General features: G+C 35.4%; 1 protein-coding gene across 3 annotated transcripts in view; it reads right to left on the reverse strand.

Moving 5' to 3' along the window:
• The window catches only part of LOC116299105 (uncharacterized), a 29,728-nt gene extending 21,790 nt beyond the window's left edge, over positions 1 to 7,938 (reverse strand). For 2 of the 3 annotated variants that reach the window (XM_089026925.1, XM_089026924.1), the window contains exons 1-9: positions 7,561 to 7,938; positions 6,069 to 6,328; positions 5,322 to 5,991; positions 4,816 to 4,903; positions 2,390 to 2,602; positions 1,511 to 1,649; positions 1,082 to 1,205; positions 803 to 851; positions 426 to 452 (exon numbers count right to left, since the gene is read on the reverse strand). In XM_089026925.1, the coding sequence (XP_088883051.1) occupies positions 426 to 452; positions 803 to 851; positions 1,082 to 1,205; positions 1,511 to 1,649; positions 2,390 to 2,602; positions 4,816 to 4,903; positions 5,322 to 5,991; positions 6,069 to 6,328; positions 7,561 to 7,564 (1,574 nt within the window). In that variant the 5' untranslated portion in view covers positions 7,565 to 7,938. The remainder of the gene's footprint in view (positions 1 to 425; positions 453 to 802; positions 852 to 1,081; positions 1,206 to 1,510; positions 1,650 to 2,389; positions 2,603 to 4,815; positions 4,904 to 5,321; positions 5,992 to 6,068; positions 6,329 to 7,560) is intronic. The other variant, XM_089026926.1, reaches the window with a different exon arrangement.
• Positions 7,939 to 11,938: the final 4,000 nt, after the last annotated feature.

The following is an 11,938-nucleotide window of genomic DNA, read 5'->3' on the forward strand; positions in this document are numbered from 1 at the left end:
AATAATTGAAAAGAATAGCCGGGTTCTGCAGAGACTTCTAGGGCGGTAGACGAAACTTGCTTGTTATCCGCCAGCTACTCAATACAATTTATTTTCATTGAAATTACGAAAGGCAATTAATACACTTTTAGAGCTACAGTAAAAATCTTTTTCGATAGTCTTGTATGATGCTTGGAATTAAGTGAACCAGTTTTCTGGTTAGATTCTCTAGCTATTTTTAAAATGCTCTAAATTGTAATGGCATATAATGGAGTTCAAACACACTTAATTATATCATAGTTAATAACACAACCGTCACTTTGAATCAATTATCATTACTCTCGCCCTTCTAGCTGATATTCTATCACACTGTGCTTTATCACCCGCAGTTGTGCTTAAACAAATTGCTAAGTCCATTATAATAGTTTAAGATTTGCTTTACTTACAGAATATACGCAATAACACCAACACTCCTGTAACAAACAAAAATTGTCTTTATACTATATGTGGGCAAATTCAGTATGGAGACGGGTTTCCAATTTGGTCTCCCACGCAGCCACCATAAGTGTCGTCACGCAGTAGCGACTGCGTAGGAGACAGAAGTGCTATAACTGTTTAACACACATACTACGACTATAACTATTCTATTCATGATTTAAAATATCAGCTCACATGTTCAATTTTAATCTAATTATAGAGGTAGCTAGGAACACTGGAGAATCCCAAAGACTGAATACCACAGTGTTATGATATAGAATCAAACAGCGGCCGAACCTCAGAGTAGATCAAACTAGACGTTAAACGATTCTTAAAATATACTCACCACATATCTGCAGGTTTGGAAACTGGATCGAAGTTAACAGTTTCTGGAGCTGAATAAAAAAGTAATTTCATAGTTTATGATACACACAAAACTACTCTATTCTGAGTCCTATTTAAGTTTGTTGAGTGTATTGTAAACAAGTAATTGCCTCGTAGAATTCGGCATTAATAGATAGTGGTGATGTTTTGAAAGTTCTTAAATTTGATTCGCCTTGTAGATCGTGCGATTTCCTATACATATTCACTAGTAAACTAATTTTTGACTCGGGCATGACCTTACCCATAAACTCCGGTGTTCCTTTCATGGCCTTCATCTTGGTACCTGGAATCAACTCTTGAGCAAGACCAAAGTCAATCAGTTTGATCTCCCAACTATCCTTGCTAACGCAAACGATATTTTCTGGCTTAGAAAAAAGGTAGAACGTTTTTCAATATTCTCGTCACACACAAATATTTAGTGGTTAACCCTTGGGATTTGATACAGTGAATCTTATTTCTCGTGATATTTAATGGATTGTTTTACTCTAAAAGTTAGTTTTGCCACAGGTTTGAACAACGTTTGTATGTTTTATACGTCTGGATACACCTTCTATGGTTGGGATCCCCCTCTCAAAAATTCCTGGAAGGATCCGCCCCTGCCACGAGAGCCATTGTATTGCTGCCTCTCCAAAGAGTTTTCCTTTCGCTCTTAATAAGAAAAGGAAAATACCTTGAGGTCCAGATGGAGTATATTCTTGACATGCATGTGCTGAAGTCCCTCAAGAATCTGATGCATATAATATGCAGCTTCTTTCTCTGTCAAACAGTCCTCGTCAACTACTCGCTCGAACAGCTCACCACCCGATACGCTGAAAAAGAGAACAAATCAGATGTGAAGAAGACGAATGGGGAAATGGTATAAGGTGATATTGATAACAATAGAAGAAAAAAGAGAAACAAAGTGAAAGTATGGGGAAAAATGACCCCCTTAAGGAATTGGAAGACATATTTCCTACAAACTAAGCCCATAATTTGGATTAACTGAAACGATTAAATTTTAAATTTGGTTTGGCTAAATTTTATATTCCATAATAAAATGGTTATAGATTATTTGGCTTATATATTTAAGAAGCCGTATCTAAAAATGATGCTTAGCTATCTTTAGCCATCAATGATGCCCTCTCTTTTCAAAATTCTGCATCCTACAATGTGTATCATTAATTTTTGACTTCACAGTTTGGCGCATCTTACGTTACGGCTCAACATTAAAGGGGCTTTTTAGAGCATATCAGTACATGACGTCAATAGGCTGCATGAAAAACAAGACTTTTGTGATCAGGTCCAAAATAAAAAGCAGTTTTTTAATAAAATGGTTTGTTGCATGTCAGAGCCTGATGGCACCATCCGATCATGTGGAAATACGCCACAAACGAAAAACCAGTAGAAGCTATCATGGCGATAGTTCTGAATATCATTCACATATCCCTATAGTTTTTGTAGCAGTGAAACCTTTGGTATCTACACAACCCCTTTCAGCGGTGGGCTTCGTTATAAGTTGAAAAAGCTTTGAAAAGGCAGTTCAGATAATAAGAGGTTGTGTGAAACTTACAACTCCATTATCATGATAATCATTTTACCAATCTCGTAAGCGTCTAGCAAGCCAACAAGCCGCTTGTGATTTAATCGACTCATGATATCGATTTCTCTGAGCACTTCATCACGTGACGAACCCGCAGCCGAGGGGGAAGTCTTGATATACTTTGCAGCGTACACATCTTTTGAAGATTTACTTGTTACTCTCCTAACAACGCCAAACTTGCCCCTACAATAGTACAGTAAACTTTTTTTATTTATATAAAGCAAACAATAAGTCGCCGAAGTCGGTAGCAGACTAACAGGTCTTGCAGTAGGAACTTAATAAGACAGTGCTATCTTTCAATAAATTTTGGTTCCATCAGACTGCCAACTAGGCCAACTCTCGTGCTGATTGCTTGTTAGTTATGACGTGGTTTAAACAGCACCATCTGCATGCCTTCTTCGTCGGCTTTACTTACCAATGATCTTTTATTGGTTAAAATTTTTGCTCTTTGTGAAAAAAAGTGGATTCAACAGCAGGATTGCATCATACAAGGATCGAGCTCAAATCCTCGTGATCTAAAAAACGACATTTGATGTATGCAGCATATACCAATGACGTCACAAATACTCAGGGCACGAGCTATATTTAGCCTAGCTGGCAGTCTGATTGAAGCGCTTAATTTATCACTAGATGCACTCCCCTGATAACATTCGACTGAACTTTGAAGAATGGTAACAATTACATGTGAAAAAAATAAGTGGTCGCGAAATGGCTGGGCTGATAAAGAGGTAGTAGCTGTCATCGTATAGTTGAGCATGCCAAAACGACAAACCAGCGGTATTGCGATGAGCGTAGCAACAAAATGAGACTATCGGGTGTAGCTTCGGAGAATTTGCTAAGAAATTTATTACAAATGTTCGAGTGATCACGAAGATTTGATAGATATCTTAACAATAGAAAAAAATTCATCTTGCTAACTAAGGTCAAACGCTAGAGAACTTTTGGATGTATGAATAGTAGTTTAAAGGCAGAGCAAGGATTGATCGTGGCTTTCGCTTCCATTTGATAACTGTAAGAAGTTGCCCTCGCTGAATGGCACTTGGCTCATCTAAATACATCGAGAAAACACTGAGTTTCTAAAACGTCTTACATTTATAGTCGGCATTTCGAACTTGAATGTTTTATTAAGCCATTGGGAGGACAGATAATTGATTTGATTGAAGCCGAGATCTATGCAGTCCAAGCATTTTGTTTTTACACTGTCCACACTATGCGAGGCTCTTGCTGAAATACTAACTGCCATACGTGGGCTCTAATAGGCTACTTGTACGGCAGTTAAATTTTGTTCTTTAGACAGCATCAAGTATATTAAAAAAGTTGTTCAAATCTTAACTATCCTATCTTAATTTAGATATAGGAAGCGAATAGCTTTCAGTGCAGGCTCGAAAACTTACGTAAATAATTCGATGATCACGACTATCAGACTATAACTTTATACTGACACGGCTTCAAAACAAGAATTCTGTGAGCAGCATAAAAGACCATAAACATTACGGCCCAAGCTTGCATGGACCATGATTTAGTAAAGCTCTTCTGGATCACTTATTATTTCATAACAAACATAGGATAGTTTAATTGATTCACACTTTTTTAAATTGCCAAAACTTCGACTGCCCACCAAAGGTAGTTTATAAGTTTATAAAAGTTTTTAGTAAAAATACACAGGTGATCATAGAAAATCATCTCGAGCGATAATCCAAAATGGAGGCCAGCCGCTTTGTTACTGTTACCGGAAAAAAATTCTTTTATCTTCTTTTTTTTCTTTTTTTGAAAGGATCACCTCAGCCTCAGTGAACATCGGGGAATATTTACCTGGCCGCTCGAAGACTCGCGTCTCGGTAGATATTCCCCGATATTCACTTCGCCTTCGGCGAATAATTGTTAAATAAGTAAATAGCAGAAATCCCAACCCTAAATGTAATGATTTTTTAATTAAGAATATGTAAACCGACTTCCAAGCATTTTTAGCTTTCTAGTTATTTTTGGAAGTTGGTACCCCTCAATCTGTTTTACATAAAATAATGTATCAAATATCAGTGGCTTTTCTACGGTAAAAGTGAACTTTGTCAGATGTCATAGATACTGGCTTCAAACAAATCCCCTGTCCTCCGTGTGGCTTAATAAAGCATCTAGCTTAGAAATTATTGCTACAGATGTAGGAATTGCGTTAACTGGAGTGTTCTTTCTAAGTGGCTTTTCTGCCGCAAATTACGAACGTTGTTCGGTGGCAAATGTCGATAGAATTGCTTGCCTTCTGCATTCAAAACTCTGTTCATACATCCTAAAGCTGTGAGTGCTTGACCATGAAAGTCGAACAATTCATTTGTATAACAAAGATATCTACGAAGATTAGGTATTCATAGTTCAATATAATAAGTCGTAGATAAACATCTTACTTTCCCAGTTCCTCGTGTACGTCGTATTCGTTTTCTATTGCGTTCTTTTTCAGTGTGATTGTCAGTCTAGAATCCTGCTTTGGCTCTTCTGTTGAAAAATATTAATCATGCGCAGTGAATATTTTATATATTACATACATCAACATTAATTGAGAAAGGACAATTGCCCACTTTAAAAACGAGTTGAGGACTGGAAATGAGTTTTTAGAATTAACACCATAAAAACACCATAACAAGAAATAGTTCATCAAAATTAAGAAATTTCTGGGGTCTGAGGATTTTCGGTATAATATATTGTAGCAACCCTCCTATTCTCAGAAATGACAAAGAAACGTATGGCTACTGGTGATTGTCCCTAGTAAACATACATTTTTTAACTGCAGAAACCTCTTAACTTTGTTGTGCTTTTTCTCGTCATGGGAATTATCTTTTAATTATATTAATGCATATTAATCCTTGAAACTTCTTAATACTCAATCCCAGTCCTCCAAGTGGATAAAGATTACCATTCATGACGTCGTTCGTGTTCCTATCACTTGAAGCTTTGTTTCTTTCTTTGTCTTTACCAATAGTTTCACTGCTGATGTTATGATTAATACCTTTTTCTTTGTCAAATAAAGAATGTAAACTAATGTCAACAACTGGATCGTTCCTATTCTTGGTTTTGGTGGCAGTAATACTATTCCTGTCGTTGTTGCTGCTGCTTCTCTTACTCTTTGTATTATAGCATATGCTATTGTTCTCCTTTGAAGTACTCTTCCTTTCTACTGGACTGCTATTTATCTCTATTTTGCTAATATGTCCGCTGTTATTGTTTTGGTTATTTGTAGAAGATAAGCTGCTCTTGCTCTCGCTTGAATAACTTACTCTGTTTAAGTTGCTGTCGTCATTTTTGCTGCTGCTTTCGTTCTCGTTATGGTTCTTGGTATCGATATTCCCCGACCTTTTGTCTTCGACGCTACAGCAGTTAGTGATCGTAATAGTAGGGTGTATTAGAATACTATTATTGCTGTTGCTTTCGCTTGTTGTCCTAGTGTTGTTTAACTTCACCAGCAGCTCATCAACCTCTTCTTTTAACAGCCTATTCTTCTTTTCAAACTCGTTTACTTTCTCAATCGCGTTGTCCCTTTCACAAATGTGCTGCTCACTTTCCAACTGTAACTTTATGTGCTTTTTCTGAAGAAAAAAGAAAGAAAACAAATAAAATCTCAACCAAAAAAGTATAACGTGTTATCAAGTATTCCCTGAGTCACCTGTAAGTTTTGTAAGTCCCTGCGAGCGAATTCAAGCTTTATAGAAAGATCTTCGTTCTCATCCAAGATACTCGTGTTCTTCTTATTCAAGTCTTCGATGTGATTTGCTAGCTCAGCTGTTTCTTTCTCAAGCTGAAAAGCGAGAACCACAGTTGCTCTGTTTCTTTCCTCTATCGCCTCGTCTCGTGCTTGGACGGTTTCTTGGTAAAGTTTTTCAAGCTCCGAGTACTTGGCTTCTAGTTCATCAACTCTGCTGAGACCTGTGGATATAGTAAAATGCTGCTATTCTCCAAAATAAAGATTTCCAATCACGTTTTCTTAACATTTAACCGGTTCAACATGAAATATTGGCGAACAAGGTGCGTATACACCGAATCGTTTATATATATTAAATGTTGCTAAAGACCTACAGTCGTCACAAATCAACTAAATAAACAAAGCATTGCTCAATAGTCAGATAACTGCACACGCTTGTATGTATGCAAGTTGGCACATGTTTTAGCCTAGCGCTAGCCCACTGTACTCTAATAACACCCTAAAGCAATAATTAGAAAGACAGCATCTATAAATTATAGATAAATCACGGCAAGCTTTTGAAGTTTTCGTTTACTTTGTGAAGATTACAAATATGACAAATTTCATTGAAATGTGATGTGCTTTTGACTTTGGAATCGCGGCGAATTACCAATCAATCTAATAATAATACTCTTCTGTTTATCACAATATTGCGAGAACTTACCGGTCAGCTGAATTAAGCAATCATTGGTAGCGCTATTTGCCGTAACAGCTCATGAACTTAACCACACAAAACTTAAACAAATTAAGCTACTTTCAATTCAAGTGTAGCACTTTGGAAAAATTTGCATGAAAACGCTATCGTTGTTTGCTTTTGTACTTCGTTATTAATGCATTCCATTTCTTTGATTAGTGTCTCCAGCTTGATCAATTCACTTAAAATACATTTAGTTAAGGGCCATAATTTTGGATTCTTGAACTGAAAATTACGAAATGCATCATTTCTTTGTGAATTTGAGAGTTTGAAAAGCGGTCTCTGCTACTGTCAAACGAAGGAGCTTAGTTTAAGACATTAGTAAACAAACAAATCCAAATTCGCGAGTCAAAAGTTAAAGGGAGACGGCTTTTTATTCTCTGGGACCAGTTTGGAGATTTTTTTTGCGTTTTATTGAGTTCTAATTTTTTTCGTAGCTACGGTAAACTTCACCTGATTATAAAGGTTTTGTAAATGTCTTTTGAACTATCTACTTCATTACTAAAAAGAATTACGGCATATTTTACTCGTGCTGTAACAAACCTATACTCATATCGTTATTTTACTTTACACGGTAAAAGAAAGCCATTCTTTTTAGTTGGATTTTGATCAAGAAAAGCTATGAGTCACGTCAGTCATTGCCAAAAATGATGTCATCAGCTTCTGATAATAAGTCAGTAAATAGAGTTAATAAAAGAAAACAATAACAGTTTTTAAACTTACCCATTTTTAGGTTTATGATCTTGTTAGAATACCTTCTGTGATCTTCCTTTGATTATGTAGGTCTTTTTATCCGTCTCATGGATGGTTTTAAGTTAATGTGAAGACTGACTCAATTCATGGAATAACACATCCATGGGGCTATCGATTTAAAACTGAACGCCTTCATGTACAAACTTAATTCTGCTCTCACTTTAATTGAATTTAGTTTGAATTAAGCAAAATATCCCTCGATTGGACATGATGATAGCCTGCATCCCGCTTTTTTGATGCAAACGACCAGCTTAGCTAGCTGTTTATCAGAGACCAGGAATTGCCAAGTGATGATAGGCAACATCAAGCTTGCCGCTTTAGCGTGTGTATCTTTGATCACTTGGCAATTCTGGAAACAGAGTTCAAAATGTGTAAATATCAATAACTGAGCTGTCAGCAGTCGTACAGAGGAATTCAGTGATTTAGACATCTGGTCACCAACTGAACAATAGTTGTGTTATGGAAATTAAAATTAGCTTACTACAAATGTTCGAGAAAGGGGATTAAAAACTAACTATGAAAAAATAGCCTTATAAAGTACTTACAGAATAAGCTGTCTCAACGTGAACAGTATCCTGCGTGGGTTATAGCAAAGCAAGCCTGAATGGAGACAGTATAGGAAACTCCCTTTTTCATTTTATTTCCTCTGAGTTTGCTCTACCTACCTAAGACCTCTTCAAATTCCGTCCTCTGCTGCTTCTAGTAAAGAAGGAGAGGAACGGAAGGGAATTTGAAAAGAGTACGTCAGCACCTAACAGGCCATAATTGTTCGATATATCATTTGTTAATAATTTTTAGTATTTTGACATATTTACTGAAAGCTGGTAATGAGATTCATTCAACTGATCACACACCAAGAATTAAGTAAATACCAAAAAAAAAGAAAAAAATTTAGGCGCTGACTAAATTAAAAGCGGAGCTGACACGGCTTAAAAACGCGTGCGCATGCGCGAAAATCCCAAAAACAAAATGGCGGACGCTCTAGCAGTATTCGTGCTTCAAAAACCTGCGACTTTGAATAATTTTTACAGCTTACTGGTAACCAAAATATCTAATTGATCAGTCATAGTGTAATTCAAAAAGTACTTAGAGGGTGGCAGTGATGTTTAGAATGAGGTCAACATGATGGTTATCGAGATACACTAAATTACTTTTTGGTACAAAAGTCGACAATTGTGAAATAAATTGATGTAGGTCATGTTTACGTTTTGGTCAAAAATAAGGTCAGATCAACAGAGATAAGCTTAAAATTATGATATTTTTACTCATTAATATCTGTTGTAAGTAACTGCAAATGGCCATTGAATTTGAAGTTCGGCCGTGCTAGATTTTCGCTTTCAAAGTAATAAAATATTCGAAGCTAGACATATTAATATTACAATCAACTATTGCTTCCTCAACTGGGACAATTGTAATCTATATTAGATTTTAACATAAATTTATTCCGTTGGAATTCTTCAGATGTAGTTATAAGTACTTGAAAAATAAAGTTCTTCGTGATAAAAGGTATTCGTGGACGAGGAAACACCTGTTTCGAAGAGCTGGTTTAGAGGAGCGCTAAGACTAAGGATAAAAACTTTAGTCAATGACGAAATGTTGTGATACGAAGGATAAACATCTTGTTTTACTTTGGAAATCATAACCTGAAAGTGGTTATCATTAATTTTAATAAACACATACAATGGAATTAATAAACTTCTTTTTTTATATTTTCAAAATATTTTCACAACAAAGGTCTCACCCTCAACATCACTTATAAGGAACATTTCAGTTCTAGGTTTAGAATTGAAAACTGATTCAACATAAGGAATTAATGATGAACCAGTTACCAGGAAGGTATACCCAGAGTGATGTTATCATTTTATGGGTGAGATACAATCATACTCCTAACAATCATCCTATCATTTAGCATTTTAGTGTATCAAAAACAGTTGAAAATTGGAAGGTGAGGTATATATTTATTAAGCAATGTGAGGGGAGAATAACTATTAGCAAAAAAAAAAAAAAAAAAAAAGAACATGAAAAAACCCAATATTGTCTTTAGGAATTTTTCCAAGGCCTATTTATTAAAATTTGCAATTATGTATCATAAGGGTGCTTACAGTATCTTCCTTTACTCTGTTAAAAAAATTGTATCTTGATAGATGGAAAATCTTTTCACTTTGGTTTTTAACTTTGGTAATATCATGACTTCTCAATTCTCGGAAAGGAGAAAATGTATCCTAATTATTATGATCTATAACAAACAACACAGGCCACTAGGTGTACTAAATATAAAAGAACTTCCTTGTGTACCATATGGGTGGGAAAAAACAGGGCAAAACTACGGATTAAGACTACCCTAGACTGTTATGAAAGTTGACTGATGAAATACACAATGCACATATAATGCTGAGATCCCTTACCTTTACAACCAACAACATAAGATTAAATTAACTAACAAAAACAAGGAATCTGATGTATACATGAAACACTACTACACTGTGAGGGAATTAGCATTTTGGGTGAACCCAAAATAAAGCAAGTGCAAATTATACCATATGAAAAGGGCTTTCTAGTTAGTATCACATTGATGAATAATTTCATTATATCTAAACTAAACACAGATGTGATAAAACCAAGGATTCTTAATGTTGTTTCATTGTGCTTATCTAGAGGAGTACCTGATTATAACAGGTTTTTGATAAAACTCAAAACCTTAACTTTTGCTTAACTATAAATGCAGCACTAACATTAAGTGGAAAAAGTTTTAAAAGTTATTATTATTTTTTAGCTGTTTTAATATTCTCCTGTGCATGACTCAAATGTTTAAGTCAAAGGAAAAAACAGCCTAGCTAAACTGGAGGAAGATCAAGCTGAGTACTTTACAAGAGAGATTCTCCCATATCTACTTAACATAAATATTAAAGAACTTCTTCATTGATATTGTAGAGATATCAAAATTAAATGAAAAAAGTAAGATTGCCATGCAAACACAAATGAAGTAGCATTTAATTCATTGCTAATAATGAGAATAATAAGAACCCTTTTCCTGAAAAAAAGATTCTTTTTCTGACGAAAAAAAATGCTGTTTGTCAATGGGAGGTTCATGTATGTTTTCAAACTAGTTCAATGATGAGTATTCCCATTGTCCTTTTGGTTTTTCGCCAAGAAACACCTAAAAGGAAGAATTATCTAGGAGTCTAACACACGATATCGAATTGCAGCAACCCAGTTGAACAGATTTAACATAATAATCGGAGTAAAGCATGCTCATCTATAGTTTTGATCACATATTTTCACATTTAAAGCACTCACGACTATATTTACATTATTATCTTGACAATCGAGCAGCATTTATAGGTCAGAACTTTGGAAAAGACTTAGAATGACGGCACAATAATTGCATTTCTTCGCTGTCTTTTTATTCAAATACACACACTTCGATGACTTGTTTTTGTCCGAATAAGACTGAAAATAATATAATTAACCATTCATATAAGGTCAAGATACTCATCTGACTTGTTTTCTTGATTAATTACGGCATTTAATCCAGATATGTTAGGAAAAAAACTTCGATTTTTGGAAAAAATAGCGCTCGACAAGAATTCTTCCTCGTCCGCCATTTTGTACTGACCGCCTGCGTTAAATTCAGCGGAAAACCACACTGCGCATCCTCAGTTAATATATTGGATTAACCAATCACGCGTTTTTAAGCCGTGTCAGCGGAGCTCTCATCGTTTTCGCCACAGGGAGCCCAATGTAGATAAAACCAAAAGTTGAAAATAGAATAGGAGAAAAAAAATCGACTTAAATTTTTTTAGATCAAGATAATGTCCTCCATAGTAAAAAATCAGAAGAAAATCTTCTTTGTTTTCGACCTTACTACTCTCCCACTTTTGTCACCTTATCACCTTTGTCTGTATATATTGAAAAATATATTGGTATTTTTTGTGCTGTGCCTATGGGCACGGTACATTTGTTTTTGTTGAGTTACGTATGATCGGAATTTAGTGTTACGAATGCCATTGGTGGACCTCGTCATGATTGACATTGGTGAAACACGAGGTGAAAATGCATGTTGAGATCTGTAAAATCGGGACACGGAGGAGGTGAAAGAGGTTGAACATATGTGGTTTTCGTGGTAAGAGTGCCTTAATCCAACTTACTTTAAACTTAATTTGGTAGTATTCTAAGCAGATAATTAGAAACTGGAGCTAAATTAGAAACTTTTAGTGCGATTTTTGTTTTTTGATACAACTCGAATTAGTTACGTAAACAAAAGATTGTAAATGGACAGGCCAAGAATTTCTACTGCGTCATTGATGTAAAATAGTACTCGCACGAGTTTTATATTATTTCATTAGCA

Source organism: Actinia tenebrosa, unplaced genomic scaffold (assembly GCF_029948245.1).
Source record: "Actinia tenebrosa isolate PJP-AT-01 unplaced genomic scaffold, QUT_ActTen_1.0 PGA_scaffold10__47_contigs__length_13832649, whole genome shotgun sequence".
In the NCBI taxonomy this organism is placed as follows: domain Eukaryota; kingdom Metazoa; phylum Cnidaria; class Anthozoa; order Actiniaria; family Actiniidae; genus Actinia; species Actinia tenebrosa.